This window comes from Artemia franciscana, chromosome 7, assembly GCF_032884065.1.
Source record: "Artemia franciscana chromosome 7, ASM3288406v1, whole genome shotgun sequence".
NCBI classification, from domain to species: domain Eukaryota; kingdom Metazoa; phylum Arthropoda; class Branchiopoda; order Anostraca; family Artemiidae; genus Artemia; species Artemia franciscana.
In genome coordinates this window covers 25,718,868-25,738,620 of record NC_088869.1, presented here as the reverse complement: position 1 = coordinate 25,738,620, position 19,753 = coordinate 25,718,868, and the positions used below count along the sequence as shown (strand labels likewise).

General features: G+C 35.1%; 1 protein-coding gene across 1 annotated transcript in view; it reads left to right on the top strand.

The window, feature by feature from the left end:
- The window catches only part of LOC136029069 (carcinine transporter-like), a 65,466-nt gene that overhangs the window by 25,298 nt on the left and 20,415 nt on the right, over window positions 1-19,753 (top strand). The window contains exons 5-8 of the mRNA XM_065707109.1: window positions 2,694-2,848; window positions 11,464-11,632; window positions 16,468-16,594; window positions 19,317-19,438. Coding sequence (XP_065563181.1) covers window positions 2,694-2,848; window positions 11,464-11,632; window positions 16,468-16,594; window positions 19,317-19,438 — 573 coding nt within the window. The remainder of the gene's footprint in view (window positions 1-2,693; window positions 2,849-11,463; window positions 11,633-16,467; window positions 16,595-19,316; window positions 19,439-19,753) is intronic.

The window sequence follows — 19,753 nt, the reverse complement described above, 5'->3', positions numbered from 1 at the left end:
TGTGTGGCGAATTCTTTCATTTCTGATACATGAACGAAGTCCATCTGTTGTTCACTTAGCGGTACATTTACAGAATGGTCAACGTGTTTATTTTTCAGAATCCAACGTGCAACAAAAAGACCTGAATCCACCGCCTACAACGTTAACTAGTTTCTTTGCGTTATGTCAAAATGATTCTTTTGCAAAAAAAACTGCTTTAATTCTGAAGTTCCTACATATTACACGTGGAATACTAATAAGAAATCATTTTAACGTGGAAAATGGGGTGAGTCAGTCGACGGCCAGCCTAGGATCTTCAAATAAACCACGATAGGAAGACTCTACACCATTCACCCCAATCAAGATGAAGGCTTCTTTCTCCGCCTGCTTTTGGTTATTGTACCCGGCCCAACCTCTTTTGAGCATTTGAGAAGTGTAAGCGGGACTATACATGACACTTATCGTAGTGCATGCCAAGCTCTGAATTTATTGGAAAACAACCAACACTGGGATAACTGCATCAATGACGCGTGCAAAACATCAACTCCAAGTCAAATCCATGCATTATTTTGGAATCATATTGACAATTTGCTTTCATTCATCTTCCACAGTGTTATGGAAGAAATACAAATCACAAATGGCCGAGGATATAATCAACCGAACGCGGTTAGAGAGGTCAGATATGACCTTGAATTTTACAACAGAAATTTATAACTTCACTTTAGTTATGATTGAAGATTTGTGCTTATCTATGGCAAACAAACTTCTCAAGCATTTGGGAATGCCTTCACCTAATCGTACTGCTGCTATTTCTACATGTGTAGAATTGGATCGTGAACAAAGTTACAGCACGATTGATTTATTGAAGTATATACAAACAAATATTTGTAAGTTAACGTCTGAACAAAAAGACATTTATGAGCAGATAAGGCATTGTGTCGATAACCAAGTTAGAGAAATCTTCTTCTTGGATGCGCCAGGAGGTATTGGCAAAACGTTTCTAATAAGATTGATTCTGGCATCAATTCGATCCAAAAATGGTCATAGTGTTGGCTCTTGCGTCGTCTGGAATAGCCGCAACGTTGCTGCCTGGTGGGAGAACTGCTAAATCCGCTTTGAAATTGCCTCTGAATATGCAATCTACAGGAACTCCCACGTGCAACATTTCCACACAAAAAATTACTCGAGGCTCTTGACCGATCATTGCAGGATTTGTGAGCAAAGTCCAAACCCTTTGGCAGCACATTAATATTGCTTGCCGGAGTTTTCAGGCAAACATTACCTGTTATTCCTAGATCGACACCTGCGGACGAAATGAATGCTTGCCTGAAAAATTCTAATTTATGAGTACACGTAAAAACATTAAAATTAACTATAAATACACGTTTCCGATTGTAAAACGATCGCTCTGCTGAAATATTTTAGATCAATTTCTGGCAGTTGGAAACGGAAAGCTGCCAGTTGATTTAATTTCAAGAGGATTACAACTGCCTCCTGAATTCTGTAATCTTAGTGACGTCAAAAAATAATTTGGTTGAAAAGGTATTTCCGAATACTCTAACCGATTATAAAACTCATAAATGGCGAAGTGAACTAGCAATTCTAGCAGCCAAGAACAAAGACGTCCACGAAATCAACAATATTATTTTGACAAGGATTCGAGACAAGGCAGTCATTTACAAGTCAGTCGACACAGTTCTGGAATCCAATGAAGCAGTTGACCCCAGCTAGTAACTAAATAATTTGACATGTTAGTTTTAAGCTTAACGAGATGCATAGGATGTATTTACGGATCATGTAAAAGTCACTCAATTAATAGAAATTAGATTCATTTTTAGACAACACTGGCTATGCCTGTACTATGAAAAAAAGTGATAAACAAAAAATAAAAATAAAAAGACAAACCAAACAAAAGTAATTTCCAGTCAATAAATAAGACGAAAACAAGAAGCTAACCATCTGCAAATCAATCACTTTTTTTATTTTTTCATTCTCCATTTTTTTAGACGCTCTCGGAATTTATCGGCTGGAGATGGCTCGTCACTCATTATATTTATTTTTCTGCTCAATCAATGATATAAGCTTTAAACAGAAATATTTTTATTGGGATTTCTTAGCTAACAAAACTGCGCGAATGACTGTTTTTGACTAGTAGCCATATTTTGTTAAAGAGTATTCTTATCCCAATGACAAATTTCTTACATAAGGATCAAATTATAAGCTCTCAAATTATAAGCTTTTTAAGATCCTGTCACTTGTTTCAATTTTTACAGCTAAAGCAAAAGGCATGGGAAATATGTTTAATGTAATGTTTAACGAAAATAAAGCCCAAATACATATGTGATTAGGAAGATTTGAGAGGGCCCAAAAAGCGAACGAATAGGTTTTTTATCTCTAATCGTTTTCAAAATTAGATCGTAACTCGCTGGGTCAGGTGAGCACAAATGGACAAAAACGAGAGTTTTGTTAGGTATAATTGGACAATTTGGGTGGGATATATCAATCTTTACTTTATCTATTCTAACTTGGAAGCTATGATGGAATTACTAAAAAAAAATTGTGAAATTATTGCATATTTAATAATAATTTTGCTTGAAAGTATGGAAGAATCAAGTCCTTTTTTATATGCTTAACTGTGCTTATCGTTGGAGGAGTATTAACTGCTACTGCACCTAATTCCTGATTTGGGACTGACGATTTATTTTTTCTTAAAGGTATGGAAGAATGAAGTCCTTTTTCATATGCTTAACTGTGCTTATCATTGGAGGAGTATTAACAGCTACTGCACCTAACTTCTGGTTTTGGACTGGCTATAGATTCATAGTTGGCTTGACGATTCCAGCCATCTATCAAATACCCTTCATTATTGGTAATGTTATCTTATACAATTTTTTGGCTCTGATTTCTTATGCCTATCACATTGAAGGGTGAGGAGCTAGCTAATGCACTATGAAACAGAATAATTGATTCTGTAAAACCTCAAAGTGACTGTTCAAAAAGTACTAAGGGTTTCTGAATCCTCAAAGTAATATACATTGTCAATTAAATAATGATTCATTTTTCTGTCTGAAGAACCTGTTTGCTGCTAGATAAATGTTAACAAATAAATTAATTATTTGGGTGGACAAAATGATAGATAAATATTAATTCGTCAACAATAAATAAACAAAAATAAACAATAAATTACGTTCTTAATCACGTTAATTTAGCTCTAGTATGTCAGACAATTTAAGTACAATCATTCGGAATAAAGCTATTGTGCAAACCATACACCTTGCACATTAAAGTGAGATCAAATTCTTGACAATGCTCAACGCAAAGGGGAATCAGTAACGAAAGACAAATTTAACTTGAAATATATTAGCAAACTGTTATTTAATTGACAATCAGATCGTTAAAGGAAATGTATAGATTGTCAAGAATCCAAGTCACCTGAATTTAGATTGTCAAGCATCAAGAGCTTGTTAAATGGGGTAGACTTAAAAAACAAAAGCTAAGAGATCATACGGCACTTGTGACGAGGTTGGAAGAGCCAAGAGCTCATATGACGTGAGCTCTAGCAAAATTCTAAGAATCGTTAGGTTGATTTAAAAGGAAAATAAGAGGCTTTGTGCCGGTCGGGATTTAAAATAGGGGCTCTGAGACACGACGTCCTTCTAAATATCAAAATTCATTAAGATCCGATCACCCAGTCGTAGGTTAAAATACCTCATTTTTTTCTAATGTTTCCCTCTCCCTTCAGACCTCCAGATGGTTGAATCGGGAAAAACGACTTTATCAAGTCAATTTATGTAGGTCCCTGACACGCCTACCAATTTTCATCGTCCTAGCACTTCCACAAGCACCGAACTCGCTAAAGTACTGGACCCCGCTAACTTCCCCAAAGAGAGCAGATCCAATCCGGTTACGTCAGTCACATATCCACGACATTTGTTTATTCTACCCACCAAGTTTCATCCCGATCTCTCCACTCTAAGTGTTTTCCAAGATTTTTAGTTTCCCCCTCCTACTCCCCCAATCTCACCAGACCTAGCACTTCCACAAGCACCGAACTCGCTAAAGCACTGGACCCCGCTAACTTCCCCAAAGAGAGCAGATCCAATCCGGTTACGTCAGTCACATATCAACGACATTTGTTTATTCTACCCACCAAGTTTCATCCCGATCTCTCCACTCTAAGCGTTTTCCAAGATTTTTAGTTTCCCCCTCCTACTCCCCCAATCTCACCAGATCTGGTCGGGATTTAAAATTAAAGCTCTGAGACATGAGTTCCTTCTAAATATAAAATTTTATTTATAAACAAGATCCGATCACCCGTTCTTCAGTGAAAATACCTCAATTTTTCTAATTTTTTCCGAATTAAAAGCCCCCCCCCCCATCTCCCCCAAAGAGAGCGGATGCAGACCGGTTATGTCAATCTTTCCCCCAAGTTTCATCCCGATCTCTCCACTCTAAGCGTCTTTCAAGATATCCCGTTTTCCGCTCCAGCTCCTCCAATATCACAAGATACGGTCAGGATTTAAGATAAAACTTCTGAGACACGAGTTCCTTCTAAATATCAAATTTCATTAAGATCTGATCACCCATTCGTAAGTTAAAAATAATCATTTTTTTCAATTTTTCCTTTCCCTCCACCCCCCAAGATGGTCAAATCGGGGAAACGACTGTTATCAAGTCAATTTGTGCAGACATGCCTACCAATTTTCATCGTCCTAGCACGTCCAGAAGCACCAAACTCGCCAAAGCTCTGGAAATCCCCCCAACTCCCCTAAAGAGAGCGGATCCATTCCAATTATGTGAATCACGTATGTAGAATTGTGTTTATTCTTCCAATTAAGTTTCATCCCGATCCCTCCTCTCCAAGTGTTTTCTAAGATTTCTGTTTTCCCCCACCAACCTCTTATGTCCCCAGATCCGATTCGAACTGAAAAATGGAGCATCTATGACATAAGATATTTCTATATATCAAGTTTCATTAAGATCCAATCACCCATTCGTAAGACAAAGATACCTCAATTCTCACGTTCTCCAAGATTTATGGTTTCCCCCTCCAACTCCCCCCAACAACACTGGGTCTGGTCGGGATTTAAAATAAGAGCTCTAAAGCACAAGATCCTTCTAAATATCAAATTTCATTAAGATCTGATCACCCGTTCAAAAGTTAAAAATACCGCATTTTTTATTTTTTTGAATTAATCCCCCCCCCAACTCCCCCAAAGAGAGCGGGTCTAGTCTGGTTATGTCAGTCACGTATCTTGGACTTGTGCTTATTCTTTGCGCCAAGTTTCATCCTGATCTCTCCACTTAAAGCGTTTTCCAAGATTTCCGGTTCTCTCCCCAAAACTCCCCCCAATGACACTAGATCCAATCGGAATTTAAAGTAAGAGATCTGAGTTACGAGGTCCTTCTGAATATGAAATTTCATTAAGGTTCGATCACTCCTTCGTAAGTTGAAAATAGCTCATTTTTTTCTAGTTTTTCAGAATTCCCCCTAACTCCCCAAAAGAGATCAGATCGGTTCCTGTTATGTCAATCACGTATCTAGGACTTATGCTTATTTTTCTCACCAAGTTTCATCCTCATCCCTCCACTCTAAGCGTTTTCCAAGATTTTAGGTTTCCCCCTACAACCCCCCCCAATTTCACCGGATCGGGTAGGGATTTAAAATAAGAGCTCTGAGATACGCTATCATTCCAAATATCAAATTTAATTAAGATCAGATGACTCGTTCGTAAGTTAAAAATACTTTTTCCGAATTAACCGTCCCACCCCCCACTCCTCCCCAGATGGTCAAATTGGAGAAACTATTTCCAATATAATCTGGTCTGGTGCCTGATACGCCTGCCAAATTTCATCGTCCTAGCTTATCTGGAAGTGCCAAAACTAGCAAAACCGGGACAGACAGACCGACAGACCGACAGAATTTGCGATCGCAATATGTCACTTGGTAAATATCGAGTGCCATAAAAAAAACAGTCTAAAAACATTAATTCGGTATTTTAACAGGAAATTCTTCATAATTATGGCTGAATCAGGGTCTGACCCACAGAACTGTATCAAGGCTCAGGCTGCAAAGGTCCATTGTCCCTAAGGGTTTAATCGTTACCAAGTAATATTATCAACTTTTACTTTTGTCACAGTACCAAAGATGAGTTTTTGAGCCATTTATTTCTTTTCCCTTTAAACAGAAAAAATCCCCCCTGAAAACGTATGTATCCTTTCAATACTATATGTAAACAATGGGGAAAATTCATAACTTGCACCCCTTCCTCTGGAGATTTCTTGTTATTTATTTGTATTTTAATGGTCTACAAAAGACATACTTCGAGGTGATTTAGACCGGAGCAAGCGCAAGAAATAGCGCAACCGAAGTCTTTACATGTCCTTAGCCTATAACTTGAAATACATCTCTCATATTTGGTTGTCCTGTATGTCCTGTTCGTGTCCTGTGGTTGTCCGTTGATATTATTAGCTGAATTTTGTTCAGCTTTTCAAAGAAAGGAATTACTTCCATAAAGTAACTGACATGTTAGTACAAAGGAAATTTATAGAGCCTAAAACTGAAAAACCATATAATTATATACGGTATATAAATATAATTATAATTATATACGTACAATTATAATTATATATGGTACTAGCTGTTGGGGTGGCGCTTCACGCCACCCCAGCACCTAGTTGGTGGGGCGCATCGCGCCCCCCCAAGCCACCCCGCGCGCGTAAGTCGTTACGCGCCATATTAGTTACGTGCCATTGTAGTTGTGTCCCTGTGTCCCACCTGTGAATAGATATATATATATATATTATATATATATATATATATATATATATATATATATATATATATATATATATATATATATATATATATATATATATATATATATATAAATATATATATATATATACTAGCTGTTGGGGTGGCGCTTCGCGCCACCCCAACACCTAGTTGGTGGGGGCGCTTCGCGCCCCCACCGTTTCGTTTTTTAGTTTTGTTTTTCTCCCCCCCACCGTTTTCGTTTTTTAGTTTTGTTTTTCTCCTTTATTTTTTTCCTTTTTTCTTTTTTTTCTTTTTTAGTTTATTTAGATTTTTAGATTTTTTAGTTTTTTTATTAGTTTTTAGTTTTTTTTTTCTTTTTAGTTTTTTTGTAGTTTTTACCTTCTTTTTAGTTTTTTTAGTTTTTTTTTTTACTTATGTCCTGGTCGTCATTTATACTCCCTGTGTCCCGGTGCTTTGTTGATTGCTAATCGAACATTCCTTTTGTCCCGGTCGCTTTCTCTTTGAGTGTCGTCATTTATTTTTTTTTATTTTTTAGTTCTTACCTTTTTTAGTTTTTTTTTAGTTTTTTAGATGAAAATTGTTTTTAGTTTTTTTCCTTTTTAGTTTTTTATTGGTTTTTACCTTTTTTTTTTAGCTTTTTTAGTTTTTTTTCGTACGCGCCATATTAGTTACGCGCCATTGTAGTTGTGTCCCTATGTCCCACCTGTGAATATAGATAGATATATTATATATATGTTTTTAACTACGTAAAACTTGCGAATATACAACCTTCTTTGCTGTCCCATTGTCTGTGCATATAAATAGATTGTCAGGTTTACCGACTCTTGAACATGCAACATATAATGGTCCATGGGAAAACAATCCGTATTCAGATCTATACCTCATGATTCTAATGATTGCCCTTGAGCTTTGTTGATGGTGATTGCTAATCGACCATTCCCTGTCCCGGTGTCCCGGTCGTCATTTATATCCCCCTATGCCCCCCGGCGTCCCCGTTGTAGTTGTGTCCCTGTGTCCCGGTCGTCATTTATATTTTTTACTTATGTCCTGGTCATTATGGCTTATGTATGGTCATTTATATTCCCTGTGTCCCGGTCGTCATTTGTATCCCGGTGTCCCAGTCTGTATATACATTCGTTTTTTAGTTTTGTTTTTCTCCTTTATTTTTTTCCTTTTTTTTTCTTTTTTAGTTTATTTAGATTTTTAGATTTTTTAGTTTTTTATTAGTTTTTAGTTTTTTTTTTCTTTTTAGTCTTTTTGTAGTTTTTACCTTCTTTTTAGTTTTTTTAGTTTTTTTTTTTACTTATGTCCTGGTCGTCATTTATACTCCCTGTGTCCCGGTGCTTTGTTGATTGCTAATCGAACATTCCTTTTGTCCCGGTCGCTTTCTCTTTGAGTGTCGTCATTTATTTTTGTCTTTTTTAGTTCTTACCTTTTTTAGTTTTTTTTAGTTTTTTAGATGAAAATTTTTTTTAGTTTTTTTCCTTTTTAGTTTTTTATTGGTTTTTACCTTTTTTTTTAGCTTTTTTAGTTTTTTTTCGTTTTTTCTTTTTACTTTTTTTTTTTAGTTTTTATCTTTTTTATTTTTTTTTTTCATTCTTAATTTTATTAGTTTTCTTTTTCTCTTATATTTTTCAGTTTTTTCCTTTTTTTAGTTTTTTTTTAGTTTTCAGTTTTTTTAGTTTTTTACCTTTTTTTAGTTTTTTTAGTCTTTTAGCCTTTTTATTTTTTTTATTAGTTTTTAGTTTTTTTTGTAGTTTTTGCCTTTTTTTAGTTTTTTCAGTTTCCGAAACATGACGTCACCTGATCCATCCACAGATCCACACACAGACAACTTATTTTTATATATATAGATATATATATATATATATATATATATATATATATATATATATGTTTTTAACTACGTAAAACATGCAAATATACAACATTCTTCGCTGTCCCATTGTCTATGCATATAAATAGATTGTCAGGTTTACTGAGTCTTGAACATGCAACATATAATTGTCCATGGGAAAAACAATCCGTATTCAGATCTATACCTCATTATTCTAATGATTGTGTCCCTGTGTCCCGGTCGTCATTTATATTCCCTGTGTCCCGGTCGTCATTTGTGTCCCGGTGTCCCAGTTTGTAATTTCTCTTTGAGTGTCCCGGTCGTCATTTATATTCCCTTTGTCCCGGTGTCCCGGTCTATTCGAACAATCCCTGTGTCCCGGTCGTCATTTATATATTTCGCCTGTGCCCCCGGCGTCCCCGTTGTAGTTGTGTCCCTGTGTCCCGGTCGTCATTTATATTCCCTGTGTCCTGGTTGTGATGTGTGTCCGGGTGTCCCAGTCTGTAATTTCTCTTTGAGGTTCCCGGTCGTCATTTAAATTCCCTGTGTCCCGGTCGTCATTTTTGTCCCGGTGTCCCGGTATGTAATTTCATCAGTTGACAAACATGACGTCAGTCGACAAACAACTTTATGACGCATACAGCTCAATCTTTAAAATGACGTCAATCGACAAACATGACGTCAGTCGACACACAAACATGACGTCACTCGACACACACACACACACACACACAGACAAGTTATTTATATATATATATATATAGATAATTATATACGGTATAATTATAGACGGTAATTATATTGATATGAAGTCATGGTTCTTGTTACAGGCGGAAATAAAAAATTTTAAATTTCCATTTTTGTCCATCTTTAATTGCTGATATTTCGAAGTTTTGTAACGTTATAGTTATTCTATTTAACATGCACTTTCAAGCAAAAACTTTAATGCTGTTTATAGCTAAACGACTTATGGGGATTTGATGCCTTGAAGGACCAGCCTATTCCATTACAAACTTTTTTAGTTTGTGTGGCCAATCTATTTAGAATTTATTGAGTAGCCTTGCCATAGCTTAGAGAGCTTCGATAAGAGATCCTAATAAACGACAGAAAACTAAAACCCGACACCTACTTTCACAGAAATCTTAGAAAAAAACTTTTTACTCTTCCCGTTTTGTTGTGGAGATAGAAATATTCAGTTCAAAACAAACTTATATCATTAGAAAGTATTAATTCTGTTTTTCCGATTAAACGGAACAAAATTTTCTTTTTAAAGTTCAGGAACTTTAAAAATGTTCTAATATACCTGCTAGGAAAAGTTAGAAAATCAGCAAAAGGAAATACCGTTTCAGTAATTTAGCAGCGTTGGGAGTTCCTTCTAGTGTTACCTGCTTTGAATGAAATCCTTACCGATATAGAAGACACAAAGTTTCGACGTTTTTTCGGTAAAATTTCATAGTCAAATCACGGATCCTAAATAGCTCTCAGAGGTGGCTACTCCCCTGGAACAATTCACTAATGAGCCTTTGTCTCAGAGACGACCAGTCGACAATGAGGCTCGCAAAATGATTTTAAGGCATTGCATCCCCTTAAACTTAATTTGAAACAGACGAAAAAAGATAAGGCATTAAACTATTTGAACGATGATTAAACTGAAATTTCACTGAAACTACTATCAAAAAACAAAATATCCTTGATGCAATTTAGCTGAAAAAAGTTTAAAAGTTTAATAAAAAAAAATTAAATCTAAACAAAAACTGTTAACCAATGAAAATGAATTACCAACTTCTTCAGAACTTTTTAATCGTTTTGAAAACTCTGAAAAATTTTAGAGTAACATAATATTTCTTTATGTTTCAAAATTAGAGCAATATTTAACATTTTTTTTCAGTTCTGGGTAAGATAAGATTGATCTTTTTTTTGGTAGTAGCATAATTAACTCATGTCCTGTGCTGGCAGAACAGTCAATATTTGAGAGAAGCTCGACACGATCACAAACTTTCAATCCACAAATCTCTTCAAAAGTAAAGAAAAATGGTAGTCTTGATTCGTGTTATAGCCCTCAAGACTTCCGAATACCAAAATCGTTCAGTTGTTTTTGACAAAGCAGCTTTAGTACCCAGAGTAAATGGTCAGCCGTAATATTTTTGTGGTGCATTTGAGATTAACAAATAAGATTAGAAATTAGATTATGAAATTAAGATTAATAAACTAAGATTAGATTAAGAAATTGAGATTAAGAAATGAGATTAAGAAATACACAAATATTATACCTAAAATAGTGATACTGGGAATTTAAGTGCTATTTATGACCATATGATAAAAAGAGATTCGGCAAACTTTCATTTTAATTTAAAGATAGAGATGCAATAGTCACTAATTCCAAGATAGACAGGCTGAAACAGTCACTAGCACAAGAATTCTTGCTCAGTCAAATCTTTGAATGGCCTTTCTTTTGGTCTTATTTTTAGTCGTTCTTTTAGTTCGATGCAGTTTACTTCAAAAAATCAATTCTTTTTGTTCGTATGCATGCTTTCTCCTTTCTTCTTTTTTAGCACTGAAAACGGCTTACTGGACATCTGTGTCAAAATATTTGCTTCATCTTTTCAATAAATTCACTGGCTGAAAATCACCCTTGTTTGATTTTGTTCTTTCTCAATTATTTTTTTCTTACTTTGTATTATTTGTTATGCACTTCAAGTTTGATCTAACGACGTATTTGTGTTTAGCTTAAGGCGGACAGGTGCTGCAGTGAGTTATTGATAGTGGAGGTGACTGAAAGTGATTTGTTTCAAATATATTCGATTTTGGAATAGTCTCCACGTCGTCAATCTTTAATCAAAATCTCTATTACATATTCTATTTTCAGGTCTTGAACTGGTTGGCCCAAGATATCGATCATTCATAACAGTCTTAACTTGTCTTTTTTACACGCTTGGTCTGGTCCTACTATGTGGTGTAGCATATCTTATCCGAAATTGGGTTGTACTTTCCTATGTGACATCTGTGCCTTTTATTGGCTACTACATTTATATGATGTAAGTTCTACTGAATTTATATGAAATAAGTTGTGATTGGGAGAAGATGCCTCAGATATGGGGTGGGGGGGGGTGAGGATTTCCTTTCCTTTGAATATTTGCAGTGAATCAGTAAACGAACTAAGCTAATACAATTGTACGCTAATACACCTATGAGCATCAAATGTAATGAAAAAGACATGGAACAAGTGCTCCATTTCAAATATCTTGGCAGCACCATCAAGAACACGGGATCAACAGCCAAAGAAGTCATCACCCGAATTGGACAGGCTAGCAGCACCTTCAACAGGCTCAAAAAAATCTGGAGGTCGAGTACTTTCTCTCTTCGGCTTAAGCTTCACCTGTTCAAAAGCAACCTCCTGCCCGTCCTCATCTATGCATTTGAAACTTGGCATCTTAACCAAGAACAAGAGAGGAGAATTCAGTCATTTGAAAACATGTGCCTACATAGATTTCTCGGCATCCACTGGAACAGAAGGTAACGACCGAGCACATTAGAAACATCACGGGTCAACCGTCCCTCATTGAGACCATACGAAGGTGTAGATGGACCTACCTCAGACACGTGCTGCACATGGATGATTCCAGAATCCCCAAATCTACATTTTTCTGGTTACCTGAAGGCACCCGCCGTAGAGGAAGACCCGGAAATACACCCCGTAGTACCTACAACAACGACCTGCGGCATCTTCACGCCTCAATACAGCCGGAATGGGAATATATCGTCACAACCGCAAGTTTCAGAGGTGACTGGAGACTCTTCTTGGACGTCCTGGGCGCCTCTGGAGGCACAGGAGGATCTAAGGGTAAGGTAATACAATTGTGAAGTTAATTGACAAGGTTTTACTGGATTATTATTAAAGTTGAATAAATGAGTAAAATTAAACTAATCAAACAGTTCATGATAACGAGCTGTGTTTAATGAGCGACAGGGTCCAATAATAACCAAAACCGTAAAAATGGGAATTTTGATAAATTTCATACTTTGCAAAAAATTGATTTTATGCTGATTTCAAATATATAAAATTCATCAAGTTCAATGTTACCCAACAAATGTTTTTCCCCAGCGCAATCGTGCCAAACCAATGGTCCTAAAAGATATGTAGACGGCTTATTCGAACAAAATTCGAACCCCTCCCATTCCCCTTTTCCCCATAGACATCTGATAACTATTTGGAGATAGCCATTTCCCGTGGGAAAAATTCTCCACTGGAAAGCGGGGTCTCTGGGAAAATTTTCCACGGAGGGGGACTTCTGGTAGGACTTGAAAAAGAATCAGAATTTGAAGTCTTCTTTCAAGGGAAAGTAGGCTAAGGGGAATTTTTCAGGTGGAAAAGTCTGTAAAAAACTTCCCAGGTGGGGGTGGATTTTCCGCGAGAATTGAATTGTCCAGAGGGAGCTTTCCAAGGGGATATTTTTCGTGGGAGGAATTTTCGTGGAGGGAAGGAACTTTCTATGGAGGGGAGCTGAATTTCCCTGCATCATTTGAAAACAAATATCAGAAATTAAATAAAAAATGACAAGTTTTTTCAACTGAAAGTTAGGAGCAACATTAAAACTTAGAACAAACGAAAATTATCCCTATATGACGGGGATTTCCCTTCCTTAATATCTTGGTCTTTACGCAAAAGCTTGACTTTCTGTCCTAATTATATAAGAATGGCTCCTGAATCACAAATGCCGTTTAAATTAGAATAAGAAGTTTTTTTAGTATAAAAAAATTAGGGCGAAGAACGAGGTATTGAGGAAGGGGTAACACCTCGCATAAATGGGATAATATCAGTAAGTGTTGAGTTTTAATGCTGCTCCTTATTTGCAGTTGAAAAAATTTTTTATTTTATTTAATCAGTTACTAAAACACCCAAAATTCTCACGTAGAAAAGTTTGTTTTAATTGAAAGTGTTTTCTGTTAATTGCGAGTTAAACATTAGCATGAAGAGTGGTGAATATTGGGGAAGAGAAGTCTATCTTTTGTCTAGAAAATCTCAGCCGTGTTTTAGTTTTAATGTCACTCTTCACTTTTGCTTAAGAAAAATTTTTGTTTTATTTCATCAAATGGTTTTTGGTAGCAAACAGTAAGTAAAGAGCGACCAGGGCAGTTAGTCACCAAAACTCTAAAAAAGAGTTTTTTTCCATCAAATTGAGTTAACGACTTCTGGTTAAAAAAAAAGTCAAAAATTTCTGATTACCTCTGATAAAGAAGTGTTATCGATGCTCTGAAAGGTCGATAGGTTGATTGGACGTAATGCCTCAATATTTATCGGGGTTTTCCACTTAAAGCTTTGAAAACAATTCTTAATCTAAAAAAAAGATAACAAACCAGAAAGCTGAAGAATATCATACTAGTACATTCTTATAACCTCTTAACTTTCGTGGTCTACCCATTCTTAGGTAGTATTTTGTAATTTTAGACAGATTAACTGCGATTTTTCAACATAATAAAAAAAAACTCCGACAAAAGAATTTTTTTTTAAGAAAAGTAAAGGCTATTTTAAACTTAAGATAAGCAGAAATAGATTCCTATTATAATTTTAACTCAACACAACCAGAATAAATAAACCAGAATAAACCAGAACTATAGAATAAATAAAACCGAAAGCGAACAGTAATTAAGTAAATCATCATAGCAAACAAACATACAGAAGATACTAATATAAATGAATAAATAAACCTATAAAGAGTAAAACTTCCATTGAATATGCAAATCAAGCTTAAAACCAACAGAAATCATTACAAACAGGAGTCTGGCTACTGTTGCCTTCTCTAACTGTAAAAGTCTAAAGTCTACAGCATCATTTGGACTTTACTGAAAATGTATTAAATTACAAACATTTTCTTTTGTGCTTACAAAACTGAAAATAAAAATAAAAATTACAGAGAAATAAAACTGCAGAGCTTAAGTAATTAATTTCATTATGTATCCAATATTCAGTTTCATTTTATTAGTTCTTTTCAAAGACTGTTTGAGACACATACAGCTTTCAAACGAATCTTTTTACACATATTTTCTTTCGTACTTATTACAACATTGAAAATAGAATTAAAAATTACAGCAAAATAAAATGTTCAACTGATGAGCTTTCAGCAATTAATACCATTATATATCATATATTTAGTTTATCTTTATTAGTTCTTTCCAAGACTGTTAAAGATACATATAGTTTTCAGTAAAGCGGCAATGACGCATTAGATTTTAGACTTTTACAGTTAGTCTTCATGGAATTAAAAAAACAAGTTTTTTTTAACTGAAAGTAAGAAACAACATTAAAACTAAAAACAAAAAAAGTTACTACGTATATGAGGGGGTTGCCCCCTCCTTAGTACCTCGCTCTTCCCACAAAAGTTTGTAGGTACTTAAAAAAGGTTTCTTATTATTCTAAATAATCGAAGCACGAGTGCTCTAACACAATGGCTGTTGATTTGGAGCACGGACAATTTTTAAACCACCATAAAACTTTTGCGCAAAGAGCGAGGGAACAGGGGGGCAGCCTGTCTCATATTTGGAATAATCTGCGTTTGTGTAAAAGTTTTAACGGCAATTTTCCAGAGTCCTAAAATAAAATATACACGAAAAAGTTAATTAAGAAAAAAGACAGCCAACGGTCTAGCAGTCTAACGGCCCAACAGTAGATTGTCTTGCTTAATCTATGCAATAAATAGAAACCAAAATTCTTCTATTGTCTTAACAAAAACTAAAAATATTCAGCATGGAATAAAAATCCAGGCGTCTTGTAATTCAGTACCCCATTAATTATAAGCATTCAAACTGATTAAATATTGAACCCAATTACTAACTTTCACACACTTAGTTTTTGCTTCCGTAATTATTTTGAAATATTTGTGTTTGAAATATATAAAATTAATGGCTGGAATTTTGTAAACTTTTTCGTGCACAAATATTTTTTCACTGAGTAGGTTAAAAATAAATTCATGCTCATCTGAGCTTCGAGCATTACGTTTGACAGCAACAATATCAAACATGAAATAATACTATAAATTGATAGACATATAATTTACAGATGGATAAGGCCCACACATTGGAATTGTTTTTCTCCCTCTAGAGCCTTTCTCTTCCTCTAACACCTAAAAAATGGCGGTTTCGCAAGCATGTTGCTTCCTTTTGGGCAAAAAAAAACTGGAGATGCATGAGCAAATGGTTGACTTTCCCGCTGGAATAAGATGATGATATGATTGATTAAGAACAACGGCAAATTAAACGAACATTTTCAAAGCTATTTTTTATAATGAGGTCGATGCTGCGTGGCCGGAAAGCCGTGGCCCAATTTGTGGTAACTAACTTTGCGAGAGTTCGTTGTCGCCCATGGCAAGAACTATGCAAAGTTTTGCAAAATATAATTTCACATTCACTATGTTGACCATAGGTCCATACCTTGTATAAAAACTGTAAAGGCTAAACCATTCTCCTTGTCTCAAAACAACTTGAAGTTGACGGTATATAACAAACAAACAACAAAATAACAATAAACAAACAAAGGGTTACTTTTGCAACATAAATATTAAGCAGATATTTGAGGTAATCCACCTTCCATTTAAACCTTATAATGGCTTCATGTGTATCTTGGTAGGAACGCAACGACTGGATCATACTATTTCTCCAACTTGTCCCTATTACGCACCGGTCTGCTGTGTTATGACAGGCCCCTGCAACTTATCAGTCTTATGTGCGGCAGTTTTATGTGCTGATTGATAAAATAATATACTTGATTCATCAATTATAACCAATCATTATTTTAATATGTGCTTTTCAGTTTTCTTAGCATGGAATTTAGTATTACGAATTTAAAAATATCAATTTATGAAGATTAAAATTCTAGATATCTACCAGAGTCACCAAGATGGCTTGTCTCACAAGGAAGAATAGAAGAAGCGGCTAAAATATTGAAAAATATGGCCTCTATTAATGGAAAGCAGCTTTCGGATGATTTCAATGCTCAAATCAAGGTAGTACATTTTCATTTTCTGAAAACCTTCATGAATATTTTTTGGCAACTTTGAAAAATATTAAAATGCTGGCGAAAGTTTAATATCCGTTAACATTAACAAAGATAATGCTATTTTTAATGAAGCGTCTTAACTTGTTTGTTCCCCTAGTCGAGTGTTCAGAGGCAAATGAACGTGAATAATCTTATTTGACAAATAGCTGACTGACTGTGGTGTATTCAATCGCCTATTTGGCACAGTTTTCGGGCATATCTTTTTTATTTAATCCGCTAGTTGTGTCTTTAATGTATAAATCTTAACACTTCTTATCGGCTACTGAAAAAGGCTTGCACTGGGAATGATCCCATTACAACCGCTTGTTGACCCCTTTTAATGAAGATTTTAAAGATGATGACAAATCTAGATCGTGATCAAACTAAAGGAATATCAGGTATTAATTATGTGCCATGCACCATTAATTATTTGAATTAATTTTCCCTTGGGACAACTTGTTTAATGTAAGTTTTACTAAAATTTTAACAGTGAAGTGTGGATCTTGAACAAATTTATTTCAACCTAACTTAATAGTCACACTCCACGCAATGTTTCAAGGGAACATGAAATCATTTTCTTGTCTATGTGTGCAGGACATCTCGAACAATATCATTTGCTGTTTTTCAGTAAAATCGGATTTATCAGTTCATTTCTAAATACATTTCTTTCTTTCACTACATTTTTCATGTTACTTTTTTGCACCCTTCACTGGATCACTTCCAAAAGCTTAAATGTAGTCAAACAGTTCGTGGTAACGAACTGCAGTAAAGAGCGACCCGGCTCAATAGTAACCAAAACTCTAAAAAATGGCGTTTTGATATCAATAGCTACATCAAAAGAATCGCATTTTAGTGCTGATTTTAAATATATAAGTTTAATCAAGTTTAGTTTTACCCATCAAAAGTTACGAGCCTGAGAAAATTTGCGTTATTTTAGAAAATAGGGGGAAACACCCCCTAAAAGTCATAGAATCTTAACGAAAATCACACCATCAGATTCAGCGTATCAGAGAACCTTATTGTAGAAGTTTCAAACTCCTATCTACTAAAATGTGGAATTTCATACTTTTTGCCAGAAGACAAATCACGGGTGCGTGTTTATTTGTTTTTTTGTTTGTTTTTTTTTTCTTTTCCCCAGGGGTCATCGTATCGACCAAGTGGTCCCAGAATGTCGCAAGAGGGCTCATTCTAACGGAAATAAAAAGTTCTAGTGCCCTTTTAAAGTGACCAAAAAAATTGGAGGGCACCTAGGCCCCCTCCCACGCCCTTTTTTTCTTCAAAGTCAACGGATCAAAATTTTGAGATAGCCATTTTGTTCCGTATAGTCAAAAACCATAATAACCATGTCTTCGGGAATGACTTACTCCCCCACAGTCCCTGGGGGAGGGGCTGCAAGTTACAAACTTCGGCCAGTGTTTACATATAATAATGGTTACTGGGAAGTGTACAGCGTTTTCAGGGGATTTTTTTTGGTTTTGGGGGTGGGGTTGAGGGGAGGGAGCTATTTGGGAGGATCTTTCCTTGGAGAAATATGTCATGGGGAACAGAAATTCAATGAAAAGGGCGCAGGATTTTCTTAAATTACTGTAAAAAAAAACAATGAAAAAATAAACATGGAAAAGTTTTTTCAATTGAAAGTAAGGAGTAGCAATGAAACTTAAAACGAACAGAGATTATTACGCATATGAGGGGTTCTAAAAATTCTTTAGCATAAAGAGCGAGGTATTTAGGAGGAGATAAACACCTCGCTCTTTATGCTATAGTATTTTTTAGTAATTTCAACTATTTATTCTACGGCCTTTCGGATTCAGGGGTAATTCTTAAAGAATTGGGACAAAACTTACGGTTTAGTGCAAAGAGCGAGGTATTAACGAGGGTACAAACCCCCTCATATACATAATAAAAAATTAAGAATATAAAAGTTTCTTACATAAGCTAATTCTTAAGTTACGTATATTTTTTACTAATAAAAACATTCGTTAAAAATTAAAATTTATAGTTGCCTTTTTATGTAACCGAAAACTTGCAGGGCAACTAGGCTTTCCCCACCCCTTATTTCTCAAAATCGTCTGATCAAAACTAAGAGAAAGCCATTTAGCCAAAAAAGGAATTAATATGCAAATTTCAATTTAATAATTTATGTGTGGAGAGCCAAAATCAAACATGCATTAATTCAAAAACGTTCAGGAATTACATAAAAAAAACTAGTTTTTTAACTGAAAGTAAGGAGCGACATTAAAACTTAAAACGAACAGAAATTACTCCGTATATGAAATGGGTTGTCCCCTCCGCAATCCCTTGCTCTTTACGCTAAAGTTTGACTCTTTGCCACAATTCTGCTTTTTAAAATAATTAAAGACTTTAGCGTAAAGAGCAAGGGATTGTGGAGGGGACAACCCATTTCATATACGGAGTAATTTCTGTTCGTTTTAAGTTTTAATGTCACTCCTTACTTTCAGTTAAAAAAAACTAGTTTTTTTATGTATCAAACTAAATGAACTGAATGCTATTCAAGCTGTGTTGTTTAATTCATTGAATTACAGGGGATTCCAAGTGGGTCTCTAATGAAAGCCCACGCTCAAAAAGCAGCATGTGAACTTCTTTATGAACACCTCATACGTAAACATCCATTAAAGTGATCAACAAACAATTTTGTAAACAAGACATATTTCTTATGGTTTTTTTTCTAGAGAAAAATGATGCTTCATCGAGCAGCAAGTGAACTGTCTTCGCAAAAAAAGCAATTCGGTGTTGGTGACCTCTGTAAAACCCCAAACAACAGGCTTAAGACATTACTACTGACCTTCAATTGGTAAGAATAAAGTATAGGTCTCAATGGCCTATGGCCGTGCTATATGGCCGTGCTTGACTTCTCTAACATGGCTTTTCCGCTAGAAATCAATGACTATGTATTATAACGATTTCAATCATTCGTGCACAAGGACTGCACAAGAAAAGAAAAGATAAAATTATGTTTATAAAACACATACAAATTAAATAAAAGGAAATACCACGAAATAGTCTGTTCAGATTACTAAATCATCCATATTATTTATGCTAAAAATTTAATTGGTATTTGGCAGAAAATTAAATTGCAGACAAAACTAGTGAAGTATTAAAATTTCAT